The sequence below is a fragment of the Gobius niger genome (genome assembly GCF_951799975.1).
Source record: "Gobius niger genome assembly, chromosome: 6".
NCBI classification, from domain to species: domain Eukaryota; kingdom Metazoa; phylum Chordata; class Actinopteri; order Gobiiformes; family Gobiidae; genus Gobius; species Gobius niger.
Window position 1 is genome coordinate 24,469,327 of NC_136857.1, and position 21,974 is coordinate 24,491,300.

At 42.8% G+C, this 21,974-nt stretch overlaps 1 protein-coding gene across 18 annotated transcripts in view; it reads right to left on the reverse strand.

The window, feature by feature from the left end:
• ubr4 (ubiquitin protein ligase E3 component n-recognin 4) overlaps positions 1-21,326 on the reverse strand; it is a 40,754-nt gene extending 19,428 nt beyond the window's left edge. For 7 of the 18 annotated variants that reach the window (XM_079558888.1, XM_079558900.1, XM_079558902.1 and 4 more), the window contains exons 1-45: positions 21,201-21,326; positions 19,195-19,292; positions 18,993-19,096; positions 18,763-18,892; positions 18,253-18,401; positions 15,643-15,742; positions 15,412-15,553; positions 14,423-14,547; positions 14,194-14,318; positions 14,043-14,102; positions 13,783-13,973; positions 13,609-13,708; positions 13,366-13,536; positions 13,161-13,278; positions 12,555-12,596; positions 10,634-10,821; positions 10,402-10,558; positions 10,233-10,318; positions 9,986-10,155; positions 9,502-9,781; positions 8,649-8,781; positions 8,463-8,542; positions 8,258-8,386; positions 7,593-7,775; positions 7,343-7,465; positions 6,945-7,174; positions 6,673-6,791; positions 6,486-6,583; positions 6,251-6,408; positions 5,973-6,179; positions 5,785-5,886; positions 5,113-5,213; positions 4,652-5,039; positions 4,500-4,563; positions 4,114-4,305; positions 3,967-4,037; positions 3,551-3,743; positions 2,467-2,700; positions 1,999-2,169; positions 1,570-1,752; positions 1,332-1,490; positions 1,075-1,227; positions 768-995; positions 422-579; positions 159-333 (exon numbers count right to left, since the gene is read on the reverse strand). In XM_079558888.1, the coding sequence (XP_079415014.1) occupies positions 159-333; positions 422-579; positions 768-995; positions 1,075-1,227; positions 1,332-1,490; positions 1,570-1,752; positions 1,999-2,169; positions 2,467-2,700; positions 3,551-3,743; positions 3,967-4,037; positions 4,114-4,305; positions 4,500-4,563; positions 4,652-5,039; positions 5,113-5,213; positions 5,785-5,886; positions 5,973-6,179; positions 6,251-6,408; positions 6,486-6,583; positions 6,673-6,791; positions 6,945-7,174; positions 7,343-7,465; positions 7,593-7,775; positions 8,258-8,386; positions 8,463-8,542; positions 8,649-8,781; positions 9,502-9,781; positions 9,986-10,155; positions 10,233-10,318; positions 10,402-10,558; positions 10,634-10,821; positions 12,555-12,596; positions 13,161-13,278; positions 13,366-13,536; positions 13,609-13,708; positions 13,783-13,973; positions 14,043-14,102; positions 14,194-14,318; positions 14,423-14,547; positions 15,412-15,553; positions 15,643-15,742; positions 18,253-18,401; positions 18,763-18,892; positions 18,993-19,096; positions 19,195-19,292; positions 21,201-21,325 (6,693 nt within the window). In that variant the 5' untranslated portion in view covers position 21,326. The remainder of the gene's footprint in view (positions 1-158; positions 334-421; positions 580-767; positions 996-1,074; positions 1,228-1,331; positions 1,491-1,569; positions 1,753-1,998; positions 2,170-2,466; positions 2,701-3,550; positions 3,744-3,966; positions 4,038-4,113; positions 4,306-4,499; positions 4,564-4,651; positions 5,040-5,112; positions 5,214-5,784; positions 5,887-5,972; positions 6,180-6,250; positions 6,409-6,485; positions 6,584-6,672; positions 6,792-6,944; positions 7,175-7,342; positions 7,466-7,592; positions 7,776-8,257; positions 8,387-8,462; positions 8,543-8,648; positions 8,782-9,501; positions 9,782-9,985; positions 10,156-10,232; positions 10,319-10,401; positions 10,559-10,633; positions 10,822-12,554; positions 12,597-13,160; positions 13,279-13,365; positions 13,537-13,608; positions 13,709-13,782; positions 13,974-14,042; positions 14,103-14,193; positions 14,319-14,422; positions 14,548-15,411; positions 15,554-15,642; positions 15,743-18,252; positions 18,402-18,762; positions 18,893-18,992; positions 19,097-19,194; positions 19,293-21,200) is intronic. The other 11 variants (XM_079558887.1, XM_079558901.1, XM_079558891.1 and 8 more) reach the window with 8 other exon arrangements.
• Between the last annotated feature and the right edge of the window lie 648 nt (positions 21,327-21,974).

The following is a 21,974-nucleotide window of genomic DNA, read 5'->3' on the forward strand; positions in this document are numbered from 1 at the left end:
AGAATGGTAAACAAGTGGCAAATATCTAAAAATGTACTGAAATGAACAAAAACAAATGGCTACAAATTAAAGAAAGAGAAATACGTCTTCAGAATAGCAATAAATCAGAATGAAACGTAGAAACAGTATGTAGAATCAGTGCTTTCTGTGATCCTTACTTTGGCTTTGGCCGGCAGAGTCTTGATCTCCTGGATGAGGAAAGTGTCTGGTTTGACCATAATGACCAGAGGGATCCCTGTAGTTTGCTGAACGCAGCAGACCAGTCCGGGGTGGTTCATGACTTCAGACCACTGGCACAGAGCGGGGGACATCTTACTGCTGCCTCCGTTTGACCTGAGGAGACGACAAGCGTTTCATTGTTCTTTTGTCCTATAACTTATTTGTCATTTCCAATCATTTCACTGTAAGCGCCTGCAGTTACCCTTTAATGTTGATGGTGAAGAGGCGCTGTACTTCGGTGGTACTGCGGCTCACTGTGGCAGCGAAAGACTTGCCCTGACTGTAGCTGAAGAAGAGCATCTGCAGCACATGGGAGTAATACACAGAGACGCCTCCCCCAGCCACCTGCCCATTACTGTCCTGTAGGGAGGGACAGGGACATAAGAGCCTGTTAGTAGACTAGCATTAGCAACCACATCAACGTGCGTCAGTGCAGTGAATCATGTTTGACAGACCTCAAAATCGTTCTCAGTAAATGTACCTTACCAGCCACAGAAATACATTTGTTCCGAACATTGTACAATCATTATACTAGCAGTTGGAGCTACCTTTAGGTCTTCGTGGGTAATCTCCAGGACATTGGTGACGTAGAAGGGGCCATGTTGAGCGCTGCTGGATTCATCCATAACCTGAGTGTACATGTAACCCGCCGAGGACATGATTACAATGATGTTTTTGCCTTCTTCGTTGAAAAAGAAGGTAGCGTCGCGAATCTTGGAGCTGGGAAGCAGGAAGTAGTACATCGGGCTCAAGGCATCCACGGACAAGTCGTAAACCTGTGTGACAAACAGAGGAAAAGTTAAAGCAAAAGGTCTTCGTAGTTAAAGGGTGATATAAAGACTTGTTAGACTGGACCTTGACAAAGTCTGCAGTGATGATGGCCAGCTCGGTCTGGGAGCCCGGGAGCCAGATGGCTTTGATAATGAAATTGCCGGTGGCAAGTTGTGGATGTAGCACTAAGTGATCCGACACGGAGCCTGTACTGCTGAAAGTGAGCACATGGCAGTCCTGGAAGAAAAAACAGAAAAGACTTTCAGACTTAAGTTCCAGAAATCTTTAAAGTGAATGAATAAACTGCAAGTGCAAATCAGACTGTAGGAGTTGTATCTGACCTTGAGTCCACAGACAGCCAGGTAGTCCTCGTTACAGGGATTTCCTGTGAGGCTGAGCACAGTGAATGGCACAGGAGCTGAGGCCAAGCGCGTCAGAGTCAGCTTCCTCTTACTGGAGTCGGCCTGCTTCAGGAGAGTGGACAACTGCAGCACTGTGATCTGCGGAGAAAACACAGGAGATTTCAGCACGTCTGACAAATTTGAACATTTCTATAACACATAAACTACTTCTCATTACCTTTCCCTTCTCGTGGCTGACTGCGAGGTGCTGTCTGCGTCCGTGCGGTGAGGATAGCACGCACATGGCGACGCGCCTCAGGACGTGTGCACTGATGAGCTGCCGAATGGTCTGGCCCTGGTCCCCGCTGTAGTTCATCCTCACGTTTTCAAAAGCTCCTTCCTGAGAGCCAAGAGTGGGCACCTGGAGAGAAAAACACAGTGAGACCACCTAACAAGACCTCACTTTCCCAGTTTAATAATAATAATAAACAAGGCATGCCACATTGTTGTTATTGTTAGAGGAAAATGTAATTGGCTCTCTTTTCTATTTTTAAATCTGTTTTAAACCAAATGTTATTGCATCAAAATCTTTATTTTGAAGCCCACACATATCTGTAGAGAAAACTAATTAAGTTAATAGCGTATTGAGGTTTTCTGTTTCCAATACCATGAGCTGGTCCGTCATCTCCACAGCTTTGTCCTGGGTGTGCAGTTCGTTCAGAGCCTGCTGGGCGCGGCTGCTGCTGCCCACAGCAGAGGCCTGCTGGAAGTTGGTCTGGATGGCCTCCATCAGGAACATAAGCATCTCCAGGATAGCTGCTGCTGTGGATGAGCCCATCTGTCAAAAAACAAGGCAAAATGTATTTGAGTTGGCGTTTTATCAGCAACCTCAAATGACCACTTCTTTGAACATTTCTTTTAACAACTTCAAATAATCCCAATGTGTAAGCCATATTTGCCAAAAGTCCTGGATCAGAGTTCCAGAGACTGTGGATATTCCTGACTTTACTGAGTAGAAATGTATACTATTTTAGTGGATAAAGATTAATATGATCTACATGCAATGTCTTATTAACTTAATTAAGTCTTCAACCTAGATTAGGTATTACGAGACTATAGTAATGCTTTTTCATACCACTTGAGAGAGCAGCTCCTCCTGGCAGCCCTCGATGCTCTTGCACACACTGCTCTTCTTGGGCCTGTCCTCGTCCCCAGGTTTACCGTCACAGATGGTCACCTTCCCCTTATCGGATGGAGAAGAGTTCTGGTGTCTGATCGCACTTTCGGGCATCCGCAGTTCACTTTGGAAGGCAGAGGACTCCTTCAAAGTGGAGCTAATGCCACTGCTCGGGCTGCGTTTGACCAAAGCCTACGTGAGAAAGATGGAGGGAAATGTATTAAATACACAACATTCACAAGTAAAAAATAATTTCTTATAATTTGAAGTGAAAAAATGCCTTAAATAATGACAAATGCAATAAAGTAAAAAGAACATTATTGGATGGAGGTGGAATCTTGGGAAACTTTTACCCATAAAGCTTTAGATTTAACTTTAAAAACATGCCACAGATAAAATGTTTGTGTTTTATCTAAAAGTAAATTAAATAAACTTAAGTTGTTAAAACTAAAATGATTCCTGAATATGCTTAAAAACACAGTATCAAAGGGGGAATTAACTTATTCCCAACAATAACTATGTCAGCACACACACAAATGCTTTACAGCAAATATTTACTATGATCATTTTTCAAATTGCATAATTGAATATCAAAACATGTCATGTTTACTGTATTTATTTCCCCCAGGTAATCCAGTTTAGAGCAGGGATGTGCAGAAACGCTGGATTCTGAATACCTGACACAAAACTGATACGTTTCCCTCCCCTCTGTTGAAATTGTCAGCGTAGAACTGCCATATAAATGTTCTACTGAAAGCTCATTCCTATAGAATTCAGTCATTGAATTAGTTGTACATTTTGTAATCATTTGAAGGTTGTAACATTTGCATTTTGGTTTATTCAGTGTCGGTATCAAAATTAACACTGAATCTCTAGTTTAGTTTTTTTTCTCCTTGTGCTGATCATACACTTGTGTGGGGAATAAATTAAACACATATTAAACACTGTTCAGTTGTATTCCACATGTGGTGCTAGCTATGGCCCTGTCTGGTGAAATGAGTGATGGAAGTCAATGGGAGAATGACTGTGGAGCCAAAGTTACCGCTGTTGTTCTCTTCCCATGATGACCTGAGGTATTCGGTCTCACCTGGCAGCTGCCATCCTCTTTGGCCCCGCAGTCACAGAAGAAAGAGCCATACTTGGCATAGGAGATCTCATGGTCTTTATGACAGACCTTGGCGCACACTGTGCACACACCTACCCCATCCACCATCTTACAGGTGTGACAGTGGTACCTGGAGGAGAAAGAGGTTTCAAACATATCATACAATGGCATCATTGTGGAGAACAATCTTTTAAACCATGAATGTGTTTGTGTATTCTGGGACCACAAAGATAACGCTTTCATCTTAGTGTAAAAACATTCTGTGGAAAACTGAATCTCAAACCACCATCCATTGACACACTGTCGTCACATACTCACAGACTGAAGAGCGTAACAGTTGAAAACTATTTTACCAGTGCTGGTTCATGAACTCCTTCTGCGTGATGGTGAAGGTGCACAGTTTGTTACAAAGCGAGTCTTCATCCTATGAACACAGGTAAGATGTTTTGTATTGAAACAGAACCATTTAAATTGTTTAAGAGCATCTGAACGCGTCTTACTGAATCCTCGGCCTGAGAGTCATCGTCCTCCACTGCCAGCTCCTCCACCCAGTCCGAGTCCACCTCCATGGCCTTCTCCTCTCCCTCAACCAACAGAGAGGAGTTCCCCTGCCCACTGCTCTGTCTCAGGGCATTCATGACGTCCGCCAGGTAGGAGATGATGTGGCACGAACACTCCAGCATACTGGCATGCTGTGGACACAAGAATAAATAAATACATCTTCTCTACGGCCTCCTTCTTGCCAACTCTAGTCCCTAGTCCATTTATCTTTATATTTATTTTCAGAAGTGGTGCAATCGCGATTAGATTTGTGAATTATGTTAAACACAGAGGCAGTGGCATTTGAGAGCAGCGTTGAATATACAAACAAATCAGTGAAACCTACCTTCCCTTGGGTCAGATTTGTGCTCACTTTTTCAACAACATTCTTTTGTGTCAGATATTTTTTGCTAGAAAGACAAAGAGGAAAACAATCAGATCCATTTGTCTTTGTTGTTGTAACATTTATTCAAACTTTAGTGCAGCATGAAGCCCTACCATCTTGTCAGCCAGTCGATCGCTGCCCTGTGCAGCTGTAGATGCCCCGCTCCTTGTCCAGCGCTGGCTAAAGTGGCCATAATAACCATAAGCTCTGGAAAGCCTGTCCCGTCCCCATTGGTTAGCATATCTGTAGCCATTGGTATAAGCGTACTGAGGAGGACAGTGCACACGCCCTCTCCGACCTGGCTGTTGTCCCGCACTATGTGTGTGGTGAGAAGCTGCAGAAGCTGTCGGTTTTCTTGAACTATGTCGAGTTGCTCAGAGTCTTTGGGAGGAGTGGCCGTCATTCTCGTTAACCAGGATTGCAGCCGAGACGGTTCGACACAGGCCAACTGGGCCAGGGAGCCGCATAGACACAAAAGGCTGGGATTGGGGCTCTTCTCAGCTGGAAATAATGGAAGATTTAGAAGATGTCTTATTACAGATTATGATTTTTTTTTTGCACTGTTTGAACTTACTGAGTTGGAAAAGTTTCGTAAAGAATTTGAGGACTCTGTTGCAGAATCTGGCTGAGAGGCTTTCATTGGCTGTTGCCATCATGATTTGGACGAGCTCACCACTGAGGAAGAGGCAAAACATTAAAGTGGACCTATCACGCTAAATGGACTTTCTTGAGGTTTAAGCCATGTTTGAACGTTGTTCCTTTGTCAAAGACAGACCTGGAGTAGTATTTCACAACATTCACGCAGTTTTGAGAATTCAATTTAGCTGTTTCTTCTTCAACGGTGTCAGTGCCTCGTTCTGTACATCCTAATTACAAGTGTGTCACTGTTCAAACCCAAAAACTTTTTAAATCCCATAATCCAACATTTTTGATTCTGAGGCGCTCTTTGCTCGAAGTGTTCATCACGCACTGCTGGAGCTGCTCACCACGCCGTGTCCAACCAGGAAGTTATCTTTTAAGAAAATTATTTCTATAAAACGTAAAATATTAAAGCAGAGGCACCAAAATAAGGTTTTTATGTCTATTTTTAGGCTCCATATGCATGACATGTTCACTGATATTATTGCTGTACCACGCTGCAAATACATGTAATAGCAAGTGTGTTAGCCCTAATCTCTAGCTAAATGCACATCCAGACTTAATTTTGAGCACACTGCAATAAAAAACACATGGCTATTATGGTTACCCGAATGAGAAGAACTCCTCCATTGCCTTTCGGACTTGACTGCTTTCCAGTTGTTTCTCGAGATACTGAAGGCACTCCTCCAGGACAGACTCATCCAAACCACTGAATGGGAGACAGGCAAATGGCATCACAAAAACATGTACATTTAGAGAAATATGCAGAAATATGCAGTTTTAAAGGCAAGTCACCAATTGGGGTCAGAGTGATTGGCGATGATGTTGTAACAACCCGTCACCAGACGCTCGTATATCCGGGCAAGGAAGGCGTCGGACTCTGAAGGCCCCAGGATCCGCTCCAGAGACGTGCTGCTGATTTCCGCCACGCTCTCTGTACTGCTCTCCAAAAGCAGTGGCAGCAAGGTCCGCACGACCTGGGACGGATTCAGCTCCTCCGTTCTAAACGAAATAACAAGTTTTTTCCACACCTTCGCTCTTTGTTTATTGCTGAAATGTTTGATTGCACGTACACAATGAGGTCTCCAATGAGGCGAACCAAAGACAGTAGGATGTGTTTTAATGAAGAGGCGAGCGGTAACGACTGGCAGCTCAGTGTGCCCAGATGAGCGGCCTGGATGGCACTGATGTAGCTCTCAGAGGGGATGGTGTCATTGGCAAACGCATTTCGCTGAAGGAATAAGCAAATATCCACGTCAGACACAGAGTCAGCTATTTTATTCTGGGGGAAAAAAGGTCTGTACTAACCCAAGAGCCAATGTTGGGAAACTCATTGGTGTGGATGCTGTTCCACGTCTCACAGACCGTCTGCACGGCAGTGGGCAGGTTTTGCATCACACTGGGGCCTGGTCAACAAAAAAATAAATAAGGTTCTTAAGTTCTTCTGACTGAGTAACAATGAACCATTAGTAATATGAAGTGGATATTCATCTACCGAGCGTGTTGGCCTTGCAGCGGGTTGACCCGATTGACAGAACAGCCGCGTATCCCTGAAGTTTAGCGTCAGTCAGTTTATTCTCTCCTTCCTCCGGGATGTTCATCAGCAGGTAGGACCTAAATCAGTAGTAATTAGTTAATGATATAATGTACATACTCACACATAGTTGAGAATCTAAAGGGCATTAGTGTCATTTGTAGCAAATTGAAAAGCGATTTAAATATCTCTCTGAATGAAGTGGAAAAGTCTTCTCCAAAAACTGTCCTCACCGTGTAAAAGCCGTGTACACGTCCGTCAGCTGCAGCGTGGCCGGTAACAGGTTCTTGGTGATCTCTGAAGACTTCTGCGTGTCCGCTTCAATGGCCACTTTGGACAGGTGTTCGTCCAAAGAAACCTGCACTTTGGAGATGACCGCATCCAGAGTATAGATGGCCTGTAGGGACGGCAGCTGGCGGAGATTAAGGATGGCACTGGGGTCGACGCTGGAGAAGGTGGAAATCTGGGGGGATTCAGGAAGAATTCATATCACGTTTTTTTATTCCAGTGTTGCCATTTTGAAATCTGCTACTGAAATGCTAATGATTGAGAACAATGGAACTGCAGTCTTTTCCAGAGTCAGTGTAGAATAAAAAGATATATATTTAAAGATCCCAGATTTGCACTTTACCTGTCTGGCGATGTACTCCTCTGCCAAGTCCACGTCGTATTTGACTGTACTGCACATTGCTGCCGCGGATTCCACCAAAGTGGCCGCTTGGTCGGCTTTCAAGCCCTGTTTCACCAAGTGCTCCTACAATGACACGCATGTAGGCTTTGAGAAATACAATAATACTCTCAACAGTGTTCAACAAACAGACCCAGGACCAACACTTCAGATACTTAGCATAGCAGTTGTAGCACGTTTTCTTTCAACCAACCTTGATCCAGTTGACGTAGGTGGACACTCTCAGACGCGACGACCACCTGAGAGTGTGGAGGATGTCGCTCTCACTCGGGTCACTGCAGCCCGCTTTCAGTTGTTCAATGTAGGCCTTGGACGGAGGCAGAACTCCCAGGATCCTCCACAGCACCAGGAAGTAGTACTGCAGTGAACACGCCTCCTGTACAAAGTCACAAGCATCACTCGGTGTAGATCTTTTACACATTGAGTGCCAAAAACGGAAAAACTCGTTTTTTGTGGGTTAAGTCTTCAATCCGAGAACCAGGCTGTTTAAATGCACACGTGATAAAAGGTGATCGATCTGCAGCAACACGAGGCGTTTTAAAACATGTCAACTATGTTGTCGTTGAAAATTGACTTGAAAATTAATATATTTAGGCATTTGCCTCTTCCCATAACGTTAGTGCCAGAGGAGAGAGCTGGAGAGAGGAGTTAATCAGAAAGGAGATTTTGATCCAAATCAGCCTCTGTTTTGCTTAGGATTTCTCAGGATGTTTCCATAGCTATAACATAGAATATGCTGTGGTGCTACAAATAGTACCACAGCATGAAAAATGGTCTGGATTGTTGGCACTCAACAGCTAAATCCCAAAAACAGCGTAGCACTCAATGTGTTAAGTCTGGGTAAAGAGTTGTCCATACCATTGCTGTGACTGGCTTGTTCTCCTGTCTTCTGGCTGTGTCAAACTGGGAGCCTGCCGCCAAGAGCGAGATGAGCCAAGTATAGAGGTCGTCATATTTTACAGCTCCACCAAAGAGTTTTGGAAAGACCTGTAACAAAAGTAAAAAGTCAAAGGTTAAGTGTGTACAGCATGAAAGCATAAACAAAAGATGAAGGGTGCATTACCTTCCCATCTAACCGACTGATGTCATCTTCAGAGGCCTCAGGAGACAGGACACAGTAGAATTTGGGTTGAACATTAGAATCTGAGGAAGAGAAGATAATTTTATACCCAGTTGCAAGTACACAAGCAGCTTAGATGTCAACAGTCTAAACTATTTTAGTAGCCAGAGGAAGTCTTTGTTTCCTCACCTGCAGAACAGTGCTTGGCCCAGTTTTCCTCCACCTCTTTGAAGCCATAGTACAGGGGCAAACTGCTGCGCTTGCCTCCGTCCTGAACAGAGCTGGGCCCAGAGGAAGGCGGGGTCAGGAGATTGTACTGCACCTATGAAATAAAAGGAATTGCACCATTTATTCCAACGCATACCAATAGAATGACCAATACATCACATAGTAGTAATTATAGTGGCGTTTTGACCTGCTGCTTCATTGCACTTCCTGGTTTACCTTGTTCAAATCAGAATTTCATTCTGCAATTCACAAATGGGGGTTTGCATTTCTAGATTCAGTGCTGTCTGTTTAATCCCAATCCAATCCAAATTTATTTATAGTACTATAGTAATGATTAATATTAATTAATTATCTATTAATGACTGTAGACATTAAACTTCCATAAAACCCAGTTTGCTTTGGCATGAGCTTTTTTATATCAGAATATGGGTCAATGAAATTGATTCAGGAATTCACCTCCTACAGAGACATGTGTAAAAATTTGCCTTTTATTGCTTGATGAATGTGAAATATAAAGTCATATATAACATACATTAATCAAGATGGTGTCCCAAAAATAAAAAATAAAAAAACAACAAACTATTCATCTTTAGGCTAATTTACCAGCCTATTGATTAAGTAAGTAAGTGCTTTATTGTCATTGTACAAGCGTACATCGAAATAGTGTTCAGGTGTCAGTCCTGAGCTGCTGCGGCTGAGCCGCACTGCCACTGTTCGTCAACCTGACGATTAACAATTGATTAATTAACTAATTAATTAATAAATCAATCAATCAATCCAATAAAACAAGCTCAATAGAAAAAGAAAAGCACACCTGTTCGAAGAGGTAGAGTGGAGCTCTGGAGTAATGCCGCAGCAGGTAGTCAAAGACCAGCAGCAGGCGGGCCAGGTTCAGGGGCACGGCCTTAAGCTGGGAGTCTCTGCTCTGAGCCACTTCGGCAATGGACTGCGTGACCTGGGTGAGCACGGTCCGCCGGCCACGCTCCGACAGGTTGTGGAAAAGGAGCAACAGCAGCTGGAGGTGCTCGACATTCAGGTCGTCTTCTCCGTGGACTGTGCCCTGGAGAGTATGCTGCTTCAGGGTGCCCAGAAATCTAGAACAAGAAAGTCACATGGATCACAAAATTACAATGTAACTGATGTACATTTTGAGAAAATAAACAGCGGTGCCCCCCGACAAAGACGAGGAGCCAAAACACAGAAGACAATAGTGATTGACTTTAGAGTTTTTGGATGCTAAACCACAATTTCACTCCAGTATTGAGCTTTACAAAAATTAGTAACGCCGCTAAACTTACCTTTCCCAGACCTTCATAGACTCAGGTACGTCTGGGTCTCCCTGGACAGTGGCTTTGTGCTGCCAGATGAGCAGCAGGCGGGACAGCACCGACAGAGACTGAGGGTGAATGTACAGAGGCCAGGGACCCTCTGAGAAAGGTGCGACTCCCAACTGCTGAAGGAGGGTGCTCTGCAAAAGACATAAGGAGTTAGGTTACCAAACCAACTACATGCAGTGGCTTTAGGAAGTAAAGTCTGTATTATTACCTGTAGGGCCGGTGATGGAAGATCAGAAGTCACCAAGGTGTGGTTGAAGTGATAGAGAGCTAAAGAAAAGGCTTCATCCGACGACCCTGGAGAAAAGAATTAAAAGTCAATCTCATTGGAACATCTAGAAGTGGTAAGTCTTAGTAAGAGTAAGAGAAGTAAGAGTTACCTTTCACGTCCTTATCCACATCCTTAATTATGCTGGCCAGTGTTGCCATGTGCTGCTCGGTCAACGACACGCTCAGGTAGTTGCGGATAAAGTTGTTTCGAGATTTGAGCATTGAGGTTGTGATGAAGTTCAAAATACTGGAAGCCAAACTAAGAAACTGCAGAAACAGACGGCCAGAGTCAACCCATTGTAAAGTGGAGTTCATGACACACCATAATGGATTTGTTAGTACCAGCTCCGGGTCTTTGCGTCCAGCTAAAATATTGCCATTCTCGGTTGGGTTTTGCTTGCTCGGGCTTTTTAACCTGGGGGATGTTTCCAAAGGAGGAGGTGGCGGGGGAGGCGGAGGCGCAACTTTGTCTTTAGATGGGGATATTGTCTCTTCAAACCACAGCCCCAGAATAGGTTCACTGTCATCATCTGCAGACATTTACAAATAATTAATGCACCAGAAAGATTATACACAACCCTGACGGTTGAAGCGCTTGTAGCGTGGCGTCACATTTAAAGCCAAAATGTAAAAGCTTAAAAAACTTCGGGACACCTACGACACTGTGAAGGAGGTGGACAAAAGCCAAAGGACTACAGTGCCAGTTTTGTGTTGGTGGAGAACAGCAAAAAAGAGGACAATAAAATCAACTTGCTCTGGTTTAAAATAAAAGCACCGACACCACAATTTCTTTACATGCAGAAAAAGAGAAGCTAACATTATAAGCTGTAGCAGCAGTTGTACATGTTCTCCCAGTAATCAAAAGGCGTCTTTCAATAGTAGCACTACGACACGGTACTCATGAGAGCAGATTTTAACAAACCAGTATTCTTGCCCTACTGCTTTATTCAAACTACACCACGCAATGTAATAGACTTTACTAATATTAGATGCTTACCAAATGTTCCAAACAAAAAAAGCTTTTATTCTCAAAACCGGAAACGGCTGTTTGTGAAAAAGCTTTGTTTTAGCTTAACATTTTATCTCCAAATGAATGTGGCAATATCACGACATACACTGATCATCGCCTAAGCCGGTGAGCACATGGTTAAATATGAGAAATGTTTATATATTTGTGCTTGTTGCCCTTTTCCAAACAAACAACTCTGCCTCCCATCGCAGAGGTGGCCCTACGTTTGAGAGGCATGAACCTCAGTCTGCTCTGTCCCGCCTCATACCGCTCCTATGGAAAGACGCCTAAAAGCTCCCAGTTATCAAAAGCTTTGCAAAGATTACCAAGTCAGCAGCAATAAGCTGTTCTTCTTCTTAGAAAACTATTATATGTAATAACAAAAGTTGGAGACAGTAATCAGTGAATTCTACCATCTGCAACCCGTCAGACCCAGAGCTAAAAACCATGTAGGTGAATCCAAACCCTTGATCTGGCGAAAAATCTATGTAAAGATTTTCTGTGTTGTTCTGTTGTACTTCCAAAAGAGCTTTGTCGGACCTACTACATTGTGAAGAATATCACAATATTTTGATATTCATGTGTGCATGCAACATACACAATCAGAACTGTTCAGGTGACAGCCAGACAGTGATTGAGCCCAACAAGCACAACGTCTGTTCAAGAACAATACCACTGTTTGACAATGTGTAGAATATAGAAACAAGTATAATATAGGATCAATTACAGTCTGGAAAACTAAAAAAAAAAAAGAAAAAAGGCACATTGCTGATCTGCAGTATTTATCACAATTACAGTTAGTGCTTATTAGTGCGTACAGAGAACAAATGGACACATTTGTCAATGTTATATTTAATTGTTTTTTTTGTTTTTTTAATTAATGGGTGGACTCATTAGTTGTTCATCAGCAAAGTAAGAAATGATAACAGGATGGAGAATGCCTGAAGGGAGTCCTGAAGTCCGTGTGTTTCTTGTTGAGTGGCTTTAACCAGCCCATTAAATTTGCTTTGATTCAAACCATGGTTACACATGTCAACACCATTGGTATTATCCTTACATCTACACTGAGCCACGGATGAATGACTTTGTCAAAGCAGAGTAAAATGTGGAATAAAATGTGGGTCGTGGCGTTTTGCCAAAGCTCCTTCACCAGTGGCTCGGTCCTAAACTACAGGGCCACAGCTCAGCCTACTGTGAGACAAACAGAACAGAATGATTCTGGGACAGTGAGGTGGACACTGAGTCTGTGCTGACCTGAGACACAAGCTGCACTTGTCTTCTCCTGTCTTCTCTCTGCTGAGATAGAGACTGTCACTACGCTGACAGCAGTGGTCAGACAGGTCATAGTAACAGTACTGTGTGGATGCAGTGTGTCGTGTGTGTTTACCCTCCTGACTGCTCCTGCCACGGGCCGCAGGCTGCACTCCTGTTCTACTGCCTCCTTTAACAGCTCAGCACTGACACTTGCCCATACAAACAATATAGAGGGTATGCAGACAGCGTTCCAGATTTGACACTCAGGACACTACAGAAAGTTTAGGGCTCTATTTAGAATGAAAGAAAGCATGTGCATACCCTCTACACTGCACATTCATTTCATTTCAACAGCAAACCAGTAACACTGTTGTCAAATGCAGAGACGGATTACACTGCTCCGATCCTGTGAGGGTTCCTATAATTACGTAATGTTACAGTTACTCACTTCGCACATTCATTACCAATACAGCATAGGCGATGTTTCACCACTCCACATGCAAGTAAAACAATCGTTAAATCTAAAATCTCTGCACTTGTCTGTAAACTGCAGCAGGAGCTCCGCACTCAGACGTTTGTCGTTGTATTTGGCCCGGGACGACGTACCTTGGCTACTGTCCTCCTCTGTGCTGCTAAAGTCGTCCTCATAGTAGGTGTTGGAATCCGTGGAGGCACTGGCATCGCTGCTGACTGACCCTTTCCTCTGTCGCTGCAGAACACAAGCCTAAAAACACGACCAGAGCATTTCATTTCACATCTACTGCATTTGAAAGACATCGAATACATTGTAAGTGAACTGTAGTGTCAGTACCTTTTTGTAAGAAGTGGAGAGCAGTGTGAACAGGAGGTTGGTGAGTGGCACAGAGTCTATGAGTCTTTGAACTCTCTGAATAGATGTGCTCTGGGCCATAATATTGAGTTCGGCAGGAGGACCGTCACTAGCCCATCCCTGTGAGGAAAATGGTGGGCTAGTAAAGCAACTCTGTATAACAAATGATCAAGCCTTGGAATTAAAACTAGCCAACATAAAAATTAAACGAGTTTGGCATTTTACCCTGTGCAGAGCCTCCACTTGCAGGTCCTGGAAAAGCGACGTCAGGAGCTTGATGGCGTGGTTTGCCAGGATGACAGATAAAACTCCAAACCCTTGGTGCCTTAAGCACAAAATCAAGATGGACTTAGACAAAGTGCAACAGACAAACATGCACAATCCAAAACATTCCCTTACCCTTTTCCAGGACCAAGTTTAGGTGAGCCAGCGCCGTCTTTGGTGCGAGCCGCGATGTCCCGAACTCGGAGAGCAGCCAGAGGGTCCTTCTCTTTGCCCTTGTCGGCCAGAGCAGTGGGGCTTAAGTTCAGAATCAAATACAGGCTGTTCAGCAGGCACCAAGCTCCCAGCAGCTGGAAGTTCTGGTAATGCTGTGGAAAAGGGGGAAGAAACATATGAGAAATGTGATCTTTGAAATGTCGTTTATCTTACAAACCTACCTCTCCCCCAGCTCTGCGAGAGTTACTGATTGCCTGCCCGATCATTTCATAGATTTCAAGCTAAGGGGGGAAAAAAGAGGTTGTGGGTTTTCAGTAATTAAAAAGCGCTCATGAGGGGGTAGGCATCAACAAATTCAATTCATTTACTTACACATTTTTGTACAATTGTGGCTGCATCATTTTCATAGTCCTCCTCTTTAGTCCCAGTGGAGGCAGAGCGGAGCTGTAAGCCACTCCCGACCTGCAGAATGGCCATGCAGGTGGCCACACTCACACCTGAACAAAACAAAAACAATCATATGATTCAGTGATAGTCATGAGGCTTGATATGTATATTAGCATGTAAAAGAGTGACATGGATTTTGCCTGTCTAAACCTACCTGCATACAGACAGCTCAGAGCCAGCACTGTCATGTCCAGAAGTCTCCCGGGTGTAAGTGGTTCAAGAACAGGGAGCGAGAGTGTGTCCAACGCCATTGTCACATCTATCACTAAAGAATGGAAACTGGGAAGACACACACACAAATGCAAGTTCAATAAAAAAAAATGAAGTCACACAACACTAAGCCGTGTCTTCAAATAAATGCTAAATGATCAGACATGTGCAGATTACATCGAGGATATGTTCTTACTAGATTGTACAAAGGCCTACGCACATAGGATGCACTTACTGTTGGGTTGAGTGGCTGTGGGCGTGCCAACCGCACAGGCCAGAAAGTATTACTGAGACGACATTAAATTTGTATTCATTGTTGTTGTATTTAGCATTACTGTGACTAAATAACCTGGCTAACACCATGCTGCTGTGTGCGCTCGAATTATTTCGAACTGCACAACAGCCTGGGGACCATGGCCGAAATCTCCGGTGGATTTGGGAACCAATCACAGAGCGAGGAGGGACGGCAAGACGATGACGCGCTATTCGATATATGGAAGCTTGTAGTTTATTTACGGATAATAAAAAAATATTTATTTACGGATCCAACGTGACAGCAGCAGACACGATGGTATTTTTTGATCAAGCTTTAGACCTTGTTCTAAATAATTTAGCTCAAAAGTTTACAGCGGGTACGTCATACGTCATCTCATACGATGATACGATTGGCCATGGCTACGTGCAGACGCATGAGACTTTTTTTTTTTTTTTCGTATCGCCCAATAAACGAGTATGGACGATCGTAAACCACACCTCTCCTACGAGAAAATGAATTGGTGGTCCCCAGACTAAAAATCACTTGTGATTTTAGTCTGGTGTTAGCCAGGCTAGTGACTAAAGAAAAACTCCCTGAAAGTTGTGAAGCAATGTTTTCTTATTCTCGCCTGAAAATCTTGTTTTTAAAAAGGCATGTGTGCACTTTGTCAAACATACCCATTGCGGACAGCCGTAGCATCTGCCACAGTGGCGGGCATGATAAAGAAAGAGTTGGCTGATACAGCATCTTGGAAGCGATTGATGTAGCGTAGGAAGTAGGGCAGGTTGAGGCACACTCGAAGCAATTTCTCAGACCCACCTAAAAGGCGACGTAAAGCGTATTTAAGTGCACTGTGAAAATAATGGCCAAAACAAATGCAGTTACAGCAGAGCAAGGTTCAAACTCACCAAGTTCCTGTAAGCTCGACACATTCTGAGATACAAAGGCATTTTTCATTTTAGCCTGGAGAGCCTGGTCTGACGTCTGATCATCACAGTCACTCTCCGCCTGGAAAAAGTAAACAGAGGGTCACATTAATATAGGGCTGTTTTGTTACCTTTATGACCAAAGCGTTTTACATACAGGAATCTTTCACATATTAACAGGGGCACACAGATGGAGAAAACAAGGACTGGGAAGTGTCTTGCATATGGACACCAAAAGTAAGCACAGCTGATTGGTGATCAAGACAACCTTCAACTTAGCCGGCAAATGTGTAGTAGGCAATTATTATTCCATTTCTAAAATTACAGGGAGAAACTGTACCTGCTTTTGTTTGTTCAATTGGGTATGTCGCAGATACTTACGCACGATGGCACAATGCGTTACGGGGCTCCCGGTAGCAGATTGCAATAGATTCACTCTCGCCGCAGTTTTATGAATTTAATAATGATGGCATTTTCCCAAATCTGCAAAGGGAAAGCTCACTGGAAGGACAACAACAATTTTCCTATATATATATATATTAGGGGTGTAACGGTTCACGGGGATGTATTGAACCGCTTCGGTTCGGCCTGTTCGGTTCGGTCCACTTGCGTACCGTTTCGGTGTATTATTTTCATTAAATAATGTAAATTTATTATTAGCGTCATATTAAGTGCCGCGGAACAAAGTTCCTACGCGGGTTTCCGCACGGACGCTATTGAAGCTGCATGAGTAGCTGAGAGAAACTCAGAAACTGCAGTCGTTGAAGGCGCTGGCTTTAAGTATTTGATTAAAAGTCTTGAGCCTCGCTACAATATCCCATCACGTCCGCACTTCAGCCAAAAAGTTATACCAGCGCTCAGAGCCGGTTCTTCCTATACGCAAACTACGCAAGGTGCGTAGTGTTGTTTCACTGATTAACCAACGCGTTGTTACGGGGACAGGCTCTTCCAGCGCGCACTCACTCTCCGCCTACTTCGCCACATATAAAACCAAAACGGAGTAGTCTGGTGAAGTGAATGAGCAGGAGAGACCGACCACCTTCCCCCTGTCTCTTCCAAAGCGCGAGTGCTTGTCCGCTCGTGTCCCGCTCGGCCGTCTGTTTCCCGGTTCCTCCGCGGCTGCATCATGTCACCCGTGTCCCGGGCGCAGCTCTCATGTTTTCTCTGCGCGGACTCTGGGCCTCACTCTCATTTAAACTCTCATCTTATTGTGTCTGGTGAGTCTAGAGTATCCGGACAGTAGTTTGGCGAATGGACGAGAGTAAAGCCGTTCTCCGTGCCCTTTTTGTTGAGTTGAATCCACATGGTTCTCATGAGCGCAGTTACTTACAGTAACTCTGGTTCTCTGAATGTGCACAGTCTAAAACGGATTGGGCGACTCGCAGGCTAATTCTCAGCGGTAAGACAGAGACAACAGTCAGGAGCAGGTTTCAGTTAGTTTTAAATCAGCGGTTCCCAATCTGTGGGTCAGGGACCAGAGGTGAGAGAATGGGACCATTTGCCATTTACTATTTTAAAAAGGGAAATAGACTAGTAGTCGTCCTAAATCCCAGTCTCACAGTGGTTTAGTGGTTAGTGGTCCTCACACAGGGGGTCGCTTTTATTTGTTTTATGCAAGAATTCTATTGTGTATTGGCAGCTTTTCAAAAGAAAAAATGTGTTAGTTCTTATTTATTTGTACCGAAAATTAACCGAACCGAGCCCTCCAAAACTGTGAACCGAACCGAATACAATTTTAGCGTACCGTTACACCCCTAATATATATATATATATATATATATATATATATATAGACGGTTTATCTTCGTTCCTGACGCTATAAATAGTACATGTAATACCCTCGAAACGATCAACAACACATCGTTATAGTTCCTTTACTTTGATGTGAAAAGGCTTTGTCTGTATTTTTTTATGTAGCAAGCACTGTTAAACCTTTTTGAAACGATTTCAGTTTGTGTAGGACTATCAATGCTTTCTGAACATATTAACACACTTTTTTTTTTTTAAATACCGCGATAATACCGAAAACCGTGATAATTTTGGTCACAATAACCGTGAGGTAAAATTTTCATACCGTGACAGCCCTACTTGCTATTTCACCAAATATGCTCTTACAGGCCCTAACGCATTCAAACCTTGTAGTCAAACCTATAAGCAAAGCAAAGCAGCAATATCTCCATGGAAACTGGCTAGTGATGTCCCGCTCCCAGATGAGCTCACAATAGAACAGACTCTGAGGTCATATTCAGCATTTAACCACCCATAATATGAAATGAACAATTCCACTGCATCCATTTTATTCAGAGCTACGTTACGCAGAACATAAACATGTACGTACCTCGAGCACCGGTGACTCAAAATGGAACCTAAATAATCAATATGATTTTGCCAGAGAAAAACAAAAACAATCTTTGCTTCTGTGTTTGTTTACATGTTATGGGGCCACAGAGCAGGTATGAAGCATGAGAAACATGTACAACGATTTCTAAGGGAGACCATATCCATGAAGTTTAAGTAGAGAATAATGGAAATAGAGCTGTAGGTGCCTTGTCATTATGAGCCGATTGACTAAATAACATATCCATGACATACCTGCATGTGCGCTGCTGAAGGGGAGGCCAAGATGGTGGTAAGGTCCGGGTTAAAAACTGAAGTCAGCTGATTGAAGAAGTTCATCTGTACTTCTTTCTGTCGAAGCTCAGGGTTCACAGTTGCAGTGGGTAGTTCCTTCTGGTCTTCCACTTTTAGACAAAAAAAAACACAATTACACTCTTAATCTGCTCTCAATTTATAAAGACCCCCAGAACCTAAACACAGCACGTCATTTCAATTTAGTCAACAACAGCACGTAAAGTGTTGCAGATAGACTGAATATTTAGTTACAAAAAAAAGTCTTAAGTAACTGGTTGACCCGGCTTTAAAGTTGTTTTTGTTCAGGCAAGTTTGTAGCATTAGTTCAAGGAAGGAAGGTGCTACATTGTGTGTGTGAAGCATTGTGCTGTCGTTTTAGAGGCTTAAAATAAATAAATAGTGTCTGTAATGGACATTTTAACCCCTAGTTAACGTCAGTCCTGGCATTATTGTGATACTCCTTCCACTTACCATCTGAGAGGGTTTTGATGGTTTGAGGCAACTTGGCAGACTTCATCATCGCCGTGAAAGTAATTATCTCTGTGCGGTCCAGTCTGCTGCAGCCGGTGCAAAGTCCTTTTATGAGAAGAATCAGGTGTTTCTGTGGATGAGGATGCATAAAAGGATAACAAATAAGACTCAGAAAAGACAATGGGATAAAAGCAAACAAATCAGACTTCTTTTCGCTGATCATTTCTCACCTGCGAAACTGCACATGCTTCATCCGGGTTCTCCAGGCGCAGGAGAGAAAACTCGATCAATACTTTGCACGCCGTTGCAACGGACAGCAACTGATTCCTTGGTACTATACGAATAAGGAGGGAAAATGGAGGATGCTTTGTAAAATGGGCATGAAGTATTACGGATGAGGATTATTTTGGTTGCGCTGGCTTTGATACATACTTTGTCCGCATACTGTGGTGATGTAATGAGCAGAAAGGGCCACGAATGATGAGTAGAAAGGCTCGTACTGTTTGTCGTGATGTAGAATATCTGTTTCACTGTAATGATAAAAAATCATAAAAAATAAGAAGGCACATAATATTCAAGGTGGCGTCAAAAAGTCTCTACACCGATTGTTGTGAAGAAAAATACTGGTGGTGTAAGATTTTTATACCATTTTTAATTATATTCAGACTAATAAATATATACACAACTCCTCAGCCACACTTTGTTATTACATTCCACCATTCAACTTCAACATTTAGAGCAAAACAATCTCTTCCTCCTCCACCTTGCCTCATAAATGTTGAATCTATCTGAGTCAAAAGCAAGTAGTAGGCATTTCAGATTTGATAGCATACACTAGAGGTTAGAAATTATGTAGCCTTGCACAAGACTTTAAAAAAGGGGATTTAGTCACAGCAGATACCAGCCACAGAAGCCTGTTAACCCAGTACATAAGCTGTAGTATGCAAATTTCTCAGTTTTGAACAGGGAGTTGGTTATCTTTAAATATTGAAAAATAGAATCATTCACCAAATCAAAAAACAGTCACTTAAATACAAATGACAGTTTACAGTATTTATTATGTGGGGGAAAAGAGGCAGGACCCGTGCAAGGCCATTGTATTATGTAGTCGGTGTTACAGGAAATGTTGTGCCCTCTCTATAGAAACAGAAACGCAATGTCAGCACTATGCACACACTGCTAATTGTTTAATTTACAAAATAGATTCTCTGAGTCTTTACATAGAAAAAAAAAAGTGTTATTTATTGGATTTTTGCAATTCATTATGTGGGAACAACTAAACCTAAAAAGATTATGAGTTTCATAGATAAAATAGATATATAGTGCTTTAAATCCCAGTGAAAGTCTTAAATAGACGCTCCTCATCTAATGGCTAATCATTAGCACATTGACACTGAGATTAATAATGTTATTTAAAAAACATTGTACATTTCCAGCCAGTGAAGTTGCATTAGTCTACATGTTAGCCAGAGTGACAGAAAAAGGGTGAACGACCATCCTTAAAAATGTCAACAAACAGCACAGCAGTTATGTTTCGTTTTCAGGAAAACAGTCGCAGCACGAAATGAATATGATCAAAGCTGTCAAGCTTCGAGTTGAATGCAGAAGATCACACTGTGGTCCCGTTAAATGTGTCAGGTGTGAACTGTGAAGGGAGAACCTAAAATACCAACACTGCTACATCAAGGCCCTATAATAAGGATCTACACTTATTTATCTAAGATCGTTGGAATATAGTATTACATCTGTGGAAGTCCATACAACATCCAACAACACATTATAGGGACAGATAGCTACATGCCACTGATCCCACCAATCAGCTAAAAATAAACATTAAGCCATATAACAACACACAACAAAACGTCAACTCAAAGTGAGTGGAGGGTCCCCGCCTACTTCAGCCCAAGCAGATGTTAACTTCACACTGCACCCTTTATTTTCATTTGTCATGTCCAAATAGACAAAATTATCGCCATGCAACAAAGTGAAGTATGAATTCTGTATGATGTAGTCGTATATCAGTGGTTAATAAGTCAGGTTAGAGGGCCCTTTACCCACTTCAGCAGCTAATGTTTGTGTTAGCTAGCTAATGATGAAGCAAAATTTCAACACGCTACATTCACTCTTCCGTAACATATTGTGCAAATGTGCCTTTCTGGTTTAACACCACAGCACGCTAAATGTGGAATACTTCAAGCAAAGTGTCACAACTACAAAAGCAGATGAACCGAAAGCGTTTAAAGTAAGTTGGCTAACATTAGCAGTGGAGCAAACGTCTCTCGCTGGTTTGCTGCAGTGTAAAGCTGCTAATGTTGGCTGTAACTTGATGCTAACTGGGAGCTAAACTAGCATGTTAGCCGACCAGCTGACTCCCGAGTGGCCACAGCCCCAAACTGGGCAGCCAAAGCAAGCAAACAAATTGACATTCAGCCCCTCACCTGTTTATTATAGACCCGACAAGCTGAGGTAGCTCCTTCGTTTCAAAAGCGGTGTACGAGGCTGATAAAAGCGGTCGTACGGCCGCGGTCCATTCGTGTTCCACATCTCCTCCGCTTGACGCCATCTTGAAATCCCACAGTAAAAAACTGCTCCTGCAAAAGATACCTTACAGGGGGCGCTGAAAAACACACTTTTGACTACTCCTGTATCAAAACTGCTGTGGCCACTTCAGTTTAAAAGAAATACATTACAGAATAAGTGTAGAAAATAATTAGTAATTAAATTAATAGTAGTCTAATAAATATTTTTTCCCATAAATGCATCCGTTGCTACACTTCTACGTTTGCTGATGGTGACTTTAACTTCTTACAAGCGTCACATAAATGTAGGTAAGAAGGAGTTTTATGGATCTGACATTTTTATTAGTTTCCAAATCACAAATATTAATCTGTGTTCCAACAGAAGATAAACATATTTTGTACGATTTATGTAATTTAATCGTAATTATGTTCTCTCTTTTTCTTCACAGTTAATTTCCAGCAGCAGACTGAAGTGTCCACAGCCCTGACTCCTGACTGAAATGAACCAACTCAACACTTGCAAGTTTTTGTTGGGCTACTTCAGCACATTACAGCAAATACAAGCTAAAGTAAGAAAAACAACCATGTATTTGACATTACATTGTTGTTTTCTAATAGAAAGACTTCAGTTCTCAACCTGATCGAGCAGTTCTTTTTCCCCAGACTAGAATCCTCAGCAGCAGACTGAAGTGT